The sequence below is a fragment of the Ranitomeya variabilis genome, chromosome 2, assembly GCF_051348905.1.
Source record: "Ranitomeya variabilis isolate aRanVar5 chromosome 2, aRanVar5.hap1, whole genome shotgun sequence".
In the NCBI taxonomy this organism is placed as follows: Eukaryota; Metazoa; Chordata; class Amphibia; order Anura; family Dendrobatidae; genus Ranitomeya; species Ranitomeya variabilis.
Window position 1 is genome coordinate 627,611,112 of NC_135233.1, and position 12,274 is coordinate 627,623,385.

The 12,274-nt window shown below is 46.3% G+C and overlaps 1 protein-coding gene across 13 annotated transcripts in view; it reads right to left on the reverse strand.

Moving 5' to 3' along the window:
• Positions 1-12,274, reverse strand: part of ARID1B (AT-rich interaction domain 1B) — a 1,358,614-nt gene that overhangs the window by 58,752 nt on the left and 1,287,588 nt on the right. Inside the window, exon 22 of one of the 13 annotated variants that reach the window (XR_013221738.1) lies at positions 8,802-9,671. The exons of 11 other annotated variants lie outside the window; for them this stretch is intronic. Coding sequence is in view for 1 of the 2 variants with exons in the window: in XM_077289056.1 (XP_077145171.1) it covers positions 9,639-9,671 (33 nt within the window). In the remaining variant the exon portion in view is untranslated. Of the gene's footprint in view, positions 1-8,801; positions 9,672-12,274 lie in introns of those variants that run through there. One more of the 13 variants, XM_077289056.1, reaches the window with a different exon arrangement.

Here is a 12,274-nt window from a genome sequence, read left to right on the forward strand (position 1 = left end):
ATAGTCTGCGGGCATCATGTTACATTTGCAGAGGCCCTGATGTGCCTAAACAGTAGAAACCCCCCACAAGTGACCCATTTTGGAAACTAGACCCCCCAAAGAACTTATCTAGATGTGTGGTGAGCACTTTGAACCCCCAAGTGCTTCACAGAAGTTTATAACTCAGAGCCATGAAAATAAAAAATCATTTGTCTTTCCTCAAAAATTATTTTTTAGCCCCCATTTTTTATTTTCCTAAGGGTAAAAGGAAAAATTAGACCCCCAAAGTTGTGCAATTTTTCCTGAGTATGCTTATGCCCCATGTTTGGGTAAACCACTGGGCGCAATTCGGGACTCGGAAGGGAGGGAGCACCATTTGACTTTTTGAACGTAAGATTGGCTGGAATCAATGGTGGCGCCATGTCGCATTTGGAGACCACTGATGTGCCTAAACAGTGGAAACCCCTCAATTCTAACTCCAACACTAACCCCAACACACCACTAACCCTAATCCCAACTCTAGCCATAACCCTAATCACAACCCTAACCCCAACACACCCCATAACCACAACCCTAACCCTAATCCCAACCCTAACCCTAACCACAACCCTAACCTCAACACACCCCTAACGCTAATCCCAACCATAACCCTAACCACAAGCCTAACCCTAACCCCAACACACCCCTATAATCTTAACCCTATTTCCAACCCTAACCCTAATTCCAACCCTAACTCTAATTACACCCATAACCCTAAGGCTATGTGCTCACATTGCGGATTCGTGTGAGGATTTTTCCGCACCGTTTTTGAAAAATCCGCAGGTAAAAGGCACTGCATTTTACCTGCGGATTTACCATGGATTTCCAGTGTTTTTTGTGCGGATTTCACCTGCGGATTCCTATTGAGGAACAGGTGTAAAACGCTGCGGAATCCGCACAAAGAATTGACATGCTGCGGAAAATACAACGCAGCATTTCCGCGCTGTATTTTCCGTATCATGGGCACAGCGGATTTGGTTTTCCATAGATAACCAAAAAGAAGAAATACCTCATCTATGGTTAATCGAATCCCTTCATCATCAAATATAAGCACCGATAGAGAAATTTAAAGAAACTAGATCCTAAATATAATTAATAAAAACATTTATTTTATTGCAAAAATTTAAGACCAATACAAAATATAATATTACTTGGTGAGATTCTATATAAAAAAGTACAGGATCATAACAGAGCCTAAGACCGGTGTCACTCCCCACTAATAAGCATATTTGGACAAAAAATGTAACAGTCCATATGCCTAGTGAAAATATAATACCAATATTATGGCTGACTATCAGGACTATTGTAATATATGCCAGTATATGTCTTGCTCAATATAAGGGATAATGTTATCCCCAATCACCATATGACTAGCAAGACTATCACACATAATCATCATTACCTGTAGTCAGGTTTGAAAAGAAGGGAGATCACCCGGTCAGAGGACACCTCGACGCGCGTTTTGCTGCAGCGAAACGCGTGTCGAGGAGTGCTCTGACCGGGTGATCTCCCTTCTCTTTCAAACCTGACTACAGGTAATGATGATTATATTATGATATATTACAATAGTCCTGATAGTCAGCCATAATATTGGTATAATATTTTCACTAGGCATATGGACTGTTACATTTTTTGTCCAAATATGCTTATTAGTGGGGAGTGACACCGGTCTTTGGCTCTGTTATGATCCTGTACTTTTTTATATAGAATCTCACCAAGAAATATTATATTTTGTATTGGTCTTAAATTTTTGCAATAAAATAAATGTTTTTATTAATTATATTTAGGATCTAGTTTCTTCAAATTTCTCTATCGGTGCTTTGGTTTTCCATAGGTTTACATGGTACTGTAAACGTGATGGAAAACTGCTCCAAATCCACAGTGGCCAATCCGCTGCAGATCCGCAATCAAATCCATGTGCATATAGCCTAATTCTAACCCTACCCTTAATTCTAACCCTAATTGCAACCCTAACCCTAATTCTGACCCTAACCCTAATTGCAACCCTAACCCTAATTGCAACCCTAACCCTAGTTCTAACCCTAACCCTAGTTGAAAAATAAAAGTAAATATATTTTCTTTATTTCATTATTTTTAGAACCTATCACAGTGATCAAAATGTACCTGGAATGAATCTACAGGCCGATTCGGCAGGCGCACTGCGCATGCGCCCACCATTTTAGAAGATGGCGGCACTCATGGAGAAGACGGACGGACAACAGGAGGGACACCGGAGCTCGGTAAGTATGGGGGGTGGGATCGGACAGCGGGGGTGAGATCGGACTGCGGGGGGAGCGGACAGGAGGATGGAGGGGAGCGGAGGACAGCAGAGGACAGGACGGAGGATGGAGGGGAGGAGATCGGTGGCGGTGGTGGGGACAGATCGTGGTCTCCTAGCCATGGCCGATGATATTGCAGCATCGGCCATGGCTGGATTGTAATATTTCACCAATTTTCATTGGTGAAATATTACGATTGCTCTGATTGAAAGTGAAACAGTCACTTTCAACAGACAATCAGAGCGATCGTAGCCACGGGGGGGGAGGGGGGGCGAAGCCACACCCCTAGGCTGAAGTACCACTCCCCCTGTCCCTGCAGGTCGGGTGAAATTACAGTTAACCCTTTCACCTGACCTGCAGGAACGCTATCATTCTATGACGCAGTATATGCGTCACAGGTTAGATTGGCACTGACTTTCATGACGCATATGCTGTGTCACAGGTTGGCAAGGGGTTAAAGAGACTGTTTCTAATATTGCTGTGAAAGTTGTCTTGTTTTACAGAGACCTGAAGTAAAACCATTTGGCGCAGCAGGATTCCTGGTCTGGATACATGCCTTGTAGCCTGCCCAGACCCTACGTTGGGGGTTATAACGGGTCACTGGCATCGTTGCTGCTGTATAAAGTTATTAATAGACTTGAAAATTAACTTGAACGATAAATTGCACCTTTAAATATGCTACCTCAGTATAAAAAGTTAAATGTGTTGCACTTTAGGGTAGCCATAATATTTACTCTAGTGAGAAAAAATACTAATGACTTGAAAAACGTTAGCACCCTTAAAGGGAATGTTGACTTGTTGCACTTTAATAAAGTGATAGTATTTGATATTGTCAAAAAAGCTAGTTAGAACTGTATTTTATATGCCAGATAGTGTTATATGCAGAAAGTGTTGAAGATTATAGTATGCCTAATGTTGCACTTTTGAATTAAGCAGACCTGATGCAGTATACCAGTAGGAGTAGTCGCTGTTTGTAAGCAAAGTTCTGCACTTTGAAGAAAATAAAGATGTTTGTTTTGCACTTTGAAGCCTTAAAGATAGCATACCCTTAGAGGGTAATTGCATTTCATAGTCTGTTATAGTACTGCTTTCTATTTTTGAAAGTATGCATACAATGTAAATATGTTCTTTGCAACGTTCAAGCATTAATTCCTCCCATAAAGGGAAGCTCCAGTTTACATTACTAAACTTGTTCTACCTGTTTACCAGCCTTTAAAAATTTGTATGTCTTTTTGCTAATATGTAATGTTGTTCTTCTTTTCCCAGTCCGGGAGTACTGGATTTAAAGGGGGGAAAGTGGCGCCCCAGGGTCTTGGTCATCACAGTAACATTGCTTTCTTTACGGGGAGAGTGATGTTACATTTGGAACCGATGAAGGCTATCTCTTTATCAGGTAATCACAATGCACACAACATGTTCACACTCTAGGCCACAAGGGGGAGCTTTTGATCCTATTCCTAGGTGACTCCCCTATATATATTGTAGTTTGGAGGGAAAGTGAGACAGATAGTGCCAGAGAGCAGACTGGAGAAGTGTGAGACAGGAACGTATGAGGAGCCAGAGGTGTATCTAGGGTTTCTGACACCAGGGCAAGAGTTCAGTTTGGCGCCCCCCCAGGACATATGCGATTTGCACACTTAGTCATGTACCCACAAGCTCCTCTCCCTAATGCTCTCAATATTCAGTGAAAAACTGAGAAGCAGAAGAGAAGCTTGTTGTCACATGACAATAAGTATGAAAGTCACATATGAGTGAAGTGTTTAAGTGACGACTACTGGAACCTGCAGAGCTGAATCCTGACATCACAGGCTTCTGAATTATCACAACGAATGCACTGCACACTTTTAGGGTTCTGCCTTGCCGGTGGACAGTCATGTCAGCACAAACATGTGATTTGTATACTTCTGACCACATTCCGACTAGACGTGGCCGGCCTCACTCAGTTCATTTTCATTGAGTGAGGCCACACATGTCTAGTCAGCATGTCACCACATGTATGTAAATCGCCAGCAGGAGAGAATCCTGACAGCGTGCAGTGCGCACTGTGAGAACTCAGAAGTCTGCAGTCACGAAGAATGACTGCAGACTCATTACAAACCTGGACATCCCCTTTAATGCTCCTAACATAAATAAAAATATTAGAGTTAGTCAGTATCACAAATAACATTTACATCCAGGTACCTTATAGATGACGTTGCCTCTGGAGTCATTCTCCTTCATTTCTTCATCTAGACCAGACCCCATCATGAGCTTTCTCATCCACAGCTCGTCTCTGCAGACTTCCATCTTCTCCACTTTTTTTAAAGAAAATCTCCACATGATGCCCTTAAAGATATGTGTCATTATAATGCTCCTGAATAAAAAATTGCCCCTCACTATATTGTCTGCACAAAACATGACCCCCACACTGTCCCTCTTGTGGTACATGCTCTTCACACTGACCTCTCCTTTCCATACTGGCCCCCTCTTCACACTGTCCTCTCACACTGTCCCCCCTATAGGGCTCAGTATTTATACTGTACTCTCTCATCACACTCCCCCCTTCCTGGTATACTGTCCCCTCCTGGCTGTGCCCTTACACTGTCCCTCCATGCTACGAACCCACTACTCAGTTTCTATTCTGCGCCCACTCACTTTTCTCCCCCATACTGTCTCATCACACTATTCCCCTCCCTCCTCATACTGTCTCCTCTCACATCCCTCCTGTTCACCATACTGTCTCCTCATATATTTACCCCCTCACTTTCTATACTGCCTGCTCAGCTGACTCCCCATACTGTGTCTGCACTCATCACATCACCCTCTAACATGTTTCCTCGTACATGCCCTCATTCCCCTGTACTGTTTCCTCATATATGCCCCCCATCTCCCCCTTTGCTGTTCATTTTGTGTCCTCAAATCTCCCCCACACATTAAATCCCCCCATCTCCACTCCAAATCTCCCCACACACATTAAATCCCCCATCCCCACTCCAATTCAACCCCACACAATAAATCTCCTTATTCCCCACACAGCCTCTCATCACCCCCGTCTCCTGATCCCCCCACAGCCCCTCATCAACCCCATCTCCCCCCTCATCACCCCACACAGCCCCTCATCATCCCCCCATTCCCCACACAGCCTCTCATCATCCTCCCATTCCCCACAGGCCCTCATCATCCCCCATTCCCCACAAAGGCCCTCATCACCCCGCTTCTCCACAGAGCCCCTCATCATCCCCCCATTCCCCACAGGCCCTCATTATCAACCACACAGCCTCTCATCCCCCCATTCCCCACACAGCCTCCATCACCCCCATACAGCCCCTCATCACCCCCCTTCTCCCCAGAGCCCCTCATCACCCCTTCTCCCACACAACCCCTCATCATCCCCCCTTCTCCCCACACTGCCCCTCATCATGCCCCCCATTCCCCACACAGCCCCTCATCATCCACTACACAGCCCCTCATCATCATTCCCCACACAGCCTCTCATCATCCACTACCAAGCCCCTCATCATTATCCCTCCATTCCCCACACAGCCTCTCATCATCCCCCCATTCCTCACACAGCCCCTCATCATCCACTACACAGCCCCTCATCATCATTCCCCCATTCCCCACACAGCCTCTCATCATCCACTACAGAGCCCCTCATCATTATCCCCGCATTCCCCACACAGCCTCTCATCATCCCATTCCCCACACAGCCCCTCATCATCCACTACACAGCCCCTCATCATCATCCCCCCATTACCCACATAGCCACTACATAGCCCCTCATCATTAACCCTCAATTTCCCACACAGCCTCTCATCATCCACTACACAGCCCCTCATCATTATCCCTCCATTCTCCACAGCCTCTCATCATCCACTACACAGCCCCTCATCATCATCCCCCATTCCCCACACAGCCTCTTATCCACTACACAGCCCCTTATCACTATCACCCCATTCCCCACACAGCACCTCATTATCCCTCCATTCCCCACACAGCCTCTCATCATCCACTACACAGCCCCTCATCATCATCCCCCCATTCCCCAAAAACCTCGGTAATCTCGCAAGGCTGCATGCTGCAGACCCTCAGTCCTCTCCTCACACTGCTCCATCAGCCTCAGCAGCTTCCTACTATCTGTCTTCACTGGACTGAATGAGGGCCCCGCCCCTTCCGGTGACATCATTACCTCCCGAAATCACCTCCATTCTAGTCACTACAGTCAGATGTTCAATTGTGCTCAAGTCTGTAAGATACGAGTACAATACTGGGAGCCGGCGTGCTGCAGCTTCTCTGTGCCGGCTGTCAGCTTGACAGTCTGATACAGAGAACAGCTGACTCCCAGTCCGGGGGTGGCAGAATGCAGCTGCCAGGGGAGACACTGCGGACCACTGCCTTAGGCGGCCCGACTGAACCCCCCTGCCAGCTGTGCCCGGGGCACATGCCTCGGTTGCCTCCCCTAGATATGCCACTGTGAGGAGCCGTGCAGCCAATAGAAAGTGCTGCAGCACCTAGACAGAGATAATACCGAAAGCAGAACATCGTTCAGTGAGCGTGAAGGAGAACGAAGCACAGGAGGAAAATTAGGGAAGACCAGCTGCGAATGAGCTGCCTCCCTCTGAAGCACAAATAACCGGTAGCCAGAATACTGAGGTTGTAAGGGACTCTACGACTTACAGCAGAGACCGGCAGGACAGCTGAACTGCAAGTTACCTGTCCACAACACACACCTGAAGAAACAGTAACAAATAGAGCCTGGGGTGTGATAGAGTCCCTGTACAAAGGCTCAAGTTATCTGTCATACTGGTATTGTCCTATCCTACAGAGAGAACACCTGTAAGGACCTTATTTGGAGCCATAGGCAGTAAGGGACTACAACACCACCGCGCTAGAGGAAGGCTTTTAACTCCACCACAGGGGAACTCTGGATTCGCTTCCAAGCCGGCCGGACTCTGTCTACCCTGTGATCTGGTACCCTGGACTGTGGCTGCTTGAAGTCTTCAGTAAACCAGGTAAAGAGACTGCACACCTGTGTCCTCGTCCTTTACTGCACCATTCACCATGTTCTATCTACACACCGGGAGCCCTGGGGATATACTTAATCTGTGAGAAATAATACCATCTAGCTGCCATAACATCACCCCAGAGGACCCCTTAAAGCAGCATCAGTCCCCAGTGACTGAATACCACAGGTGGCGTCATGAGCATAAACTTTATTCAATTTCCCTTTGACATGGGCGCCCATGACCACGGTCGGGTCGCCACCGTGACATCCCCCTGGGAACACCCTGTATCGGGTACCCCACGGCTCTGGTGGACGACTCACAGTGAGCACTGCTGCACCAGACACAATACACAGTCAGCAATGCTGCACCAGACAATACACAGTCAGCACTGCTGCACCAGCCACAATACAGTCAGCACTGCTGCACCAGAGAAAACACAGCTAGCACTGCTGCAACAGACAAAAGACAGTCAGCACTGCTGCAGCAGACACAACACAGTCAGCACTGCTGCAGCAGACACAATACACAGCACGGCTGCAGCAGACACAATACACAGACAGCACTGCTGCAGCAGCAAAACACAGCCAGCACTGCTGCGCCAGACAAAAGACAGTCAGCACTGCTGCAGCAGACACAACACAGTCAGCACTGCTGCAGCAGACACAATACACAGCACGGCTGCAGCAGACACAATACACAGTCAGCACTGCTGCAGCAGACAAAACAGTCAGCAATGCTGCACCAGACAAAACACAGTCAGCACTGAAACACCAGACAAAACAGCCAGCACAGCTGCATCAGACAAAACACAGTCACTGCTGCAGCAGACACAATACACAGTGAGCATTGCTGCACCAGACAAAACACAGTCAGCACTGCTGCACCAGACAAAACACAGCATTGCTGCAGGAGACACAAAACACAGTCAGCACTGCTGCACCGGACACAACAGTCAGCACTGCTGCAGCAGACACAATACACAGTACTGCTGCAGCAGACAAAACAGCACTGCTGCAGCAGATACAACACAGTCAGCACTGCTGCAGCAGACACAATACACAGTACTGCTGCACCAGAAAAAACAGCACTGCTGCAGCAGATACAACACAGTCAGCACTGCTGCAGCAGACACAATACACAGTCAACACTGCTGCACCAGCCACAATACAAAGTCAGCACTGCTGTACCAGACAAAAGACAGCTTGCACTGCTGCACCAGACACAACAGTCAGCACTGCAGCAGCAGACACACTACACAGTCAGCACTGCTGCATCAGACACAATACACAGCACTGCTGCACCAGACACAGCACAGTACACAGTCAGCACTACTGCACCAACCAAAATACACAGTGAGAACTGCTGTACCAACCACAGTACAGAGTTAGCACTGCTGCACCAGACAAAACACATACTAACAAAAGGAGAAACATAGGAGTTTTATGGTAGAAAAACTTATGACAAATCTTTATTAATACAATCACACATATATTGACAGACTTTTTTTAAAAGAATATATATGATGGCAAAGGACACCAATAAGCAACATACAGCACCATATAAATATGAACGTCCAACGAAAAGGACTAAAAGCATATAAGGTCAGTAGCCCTACCCAATAGTGTGTCCAAACATATCCCCTCAAGACCTCTAGGGGGAGAACAGCACAAGTTCTGTCCCAATGGTTAATGCATGATAATGTCCACAGTTCATAATAGCTGCATCTCACATGCCACCATGTAGGTAAAAAATTATAACATAGGTATTAGACAGAATGAATAAGGGTTAACCTTACTGGTGCCGTAATGCGCAACTGGACGCACCCCGACGTACGTTTCGCCGCTTTACCGCATGGCTTTCTCAAGGGGAGGTGTGTTTCCACTCTCCTGCAGGACCTTAAGTATCCCTGTAACCGGTCACATGTGTATCACGTGACCGGCCGCTGCTGGGCTGTGTGTATGCGGCACATGCGCCCGCGGCCTACCCCACCAAACCCGTGCCGCCAGGCGCATCACAGCCCAGCGTCAAAGCAGGAGCAGGAGGTAACCATAGCTCCCAGTCAGACGCCAACGGCGGCCATTGCCGGACCGCGCAGGGCAGCAGGCGGCGGCAAGCGGGAGCACGCGCACCACAGCCACAGCAGCACGTATAAATACCAAGTGAGCTTTAGACACCATTACAATATAATATGAATCATAAAGGGGTTATTCCAAACTGTAGCGTTTTATGGCATCATGATAACGATATTTCCTTCTTCAAGTCTCCTATCTTTTGTGGTCCCAAACCCAGTGGATTCTTCAAGGAGTATTCAAACAATAATAGGGATAATTGTGATGTAAAGATCAGATGTGGTTCATCATACCGCAGGGGATAGATTGACATTAAAAAACTATTCAAAAAAGAAAAAACAAATATTAAAATCAGATAAAAACACACACAAAAAACAGTTAAAAACATACAAGTGGCAGAGAGTATGAGCAGAAAAACAAAGCCGCCTCTAGTTATATATATTTTTTTTCACAGAAAGGGTGTGAAATTAAGGGCATCATTAAGCCCAAATGGTTTATCTAATCCTAGTGTGACAATGCATTTTAATTCCCTCTGCGCCAATAATTTTTTGACATTACCCCCCTAATGCCTGTATGGACCACGTCAATTCCCCTAATAATAATAATATTTTTTATTTGTAAAGCGCCAACATATTCCGCAGCACTTTACAATTAAGCGGGGACATGTACAGACAATAAATTCAGTACCAGTTAAGACAATTTAAACAGTGACATTAGGGGTGAGGTCCCTGCTCGCAAGCTTACAATCTATAAGACGAAAGTCCTCTTGGGTCACAGTTATGAAAAGTCCTGAAATGTCGCAAAATTGTTTTTAGTTCCGCAGGATCCTGTACCGACCGGGCTACGCCAATGTCCCGCACATGCTCCCTCACCCTTATTCTCAGCTCTCTTGATGTAAGCCCTATATAGATCAATGGACAACTGCACGTGGCATAGTATATTACATTGACGCTGCCGCAATTGATGTATTCTTCAATCTGAAATTACTTCTTACCATCTACAGAGCAGAATGAGGAGCTGCGAAGGACATTGGCGCAAGCCACACAATGGCCACAGGAATGACATCCCCTTGCTGGTTTAACTGACCCAAATAAGCTCTTTGTTGGTGCTACATAATGGCTCTTAATTAACATGTCCTTCAGGTTTCTCGCCCTGCGTGAAGTCATAAGAGAACGATCGCCAAGATATGGTCCCAGGGAGGGTTCTGTACTTAAAATCGGCCAGTGCTTGGTCAGGATGGCCCTCATGTTGTCCCATTCATGGTTGAACACTGAAATAAAACAAACCTTTTCATCTCCCTTCTTCCTCTTATTCTCTTAGTAAAGCAGTAGGTCCCGGGGAGTTGATTTGGCTCTATTATAGCCTTGTTTGATGTTTCTTTTACTGTAACCCCATTGACCAAAACGTAACCTCAAGTCTGCTGCTTGGGCTTCAAATCTTTCCTCCATTGAGCAGATCCGCCTCATCTTCAAGCACTGTCCGACCGGGATGGCACTTATGGTGGCTTGGCTGTGTGCAGATTTTGCATGGATCAAAGCATTAACTGCCATTGTCTTTCGAAAGACATCAGTCTGGATGGCCGACGATAAATCCACCTCCAGACTGATGTCCAAAAAATCAAGTTTAGCCAAATCATATCTGTACGTCAATTTGATATTATAACCGTTAGGATTCAACACAGCCATAAAATCCTCGAGCTGCTGCACTGTCCCATGCCAAAGTAGGAAAACATCATCTATATAGCGCAGCTAGCAAAGCACATGGTCAGCGGCCCCCGCGTCACCAAAAACCAACCTCTCCCAGTACCCTAGAAAGAGGATGGCGTATGCGGGCGCACAGGCCGCACCCATGGCCGTGCCATGCTTTTGATGGTAGAAGTTGTCTTTGAAAGTAAAAAAATTATGTGTTAGGACAAAGTGCAGCAACTCAAGGATAAGCTCACACAAAGGGTCGTCCAGGTCTGAGGCCTCAAGGAAGAAGCGGACCGCTCGCAACCCATCACTATGATTAATGCAGGTGTACAATGTTTCCACATCAGCTGTGACCAACAGTGTCCCTCTCTCCACGCAGACGCCATCAATCCTGGTTAGGACGTCCGTCGTGTCCTTTACATATGAAGGTAAAGTTTCCACCAATGTTTTAAATAGTAGTCAATGAACTTACATATGAGGTCAGATAATCCATCCATACCGGACACGATCGGACATCCCGGTGGATTGACGGCATCCTTGTGTATCTTCGGGAGAAGATAAAAGGTTGGTACTCTGGGGAATTGTACTGTTAGACCATCCAGCACCTTTTTGTTAATAATCCCCTGGTCAAACGCCTGCTGAAGGATAATCTGGAGTTGTGCTGAGAAGGAGGTCATCGGGTTATGGCTCAATTTAGTATATACTGCGTCATCACATAACTGGTGGAACGCCTCACGCTCATATTTAGCTATTGGCCAGATCACAATGTTCCCCCCTTTGTCAGCTGCCTTGAAGACCACATCCTTTAAGGATTGTAATTGATGGATTGCTTCTCTTTCTTTATGTGTCAGGTTGTCAGAGTGCCGGTATGTAGATAATTTTTGCAAATCTTCTGACACCAATTTTGTAAAAATCTCCACCGCTGGGCAGAGTTGTGCATACCGTATTAGCCTAATCTTTTTCTTGTTGTTCCATATTGCTATATTTAGACTAGGTAGTGCACCCCTTTGTTGTTATTGTTATTTTTATACCAACAAGTAGTGCGCCCCTCTTTCTCAATTTTGGTCTCAAGCGGTTTGCCTCGTGTTCCGAGGTGTTCTTTAGGGGTTGCACACGCATATTATAGCGTGGTTGGAATGATATTATAACATATATATATATTTTTTACTGGTGTGTTGGATTATGGATTGGGAGGCTTGGGAGGCCAGGGAGGCAGCCTGGCTGGCTAAACC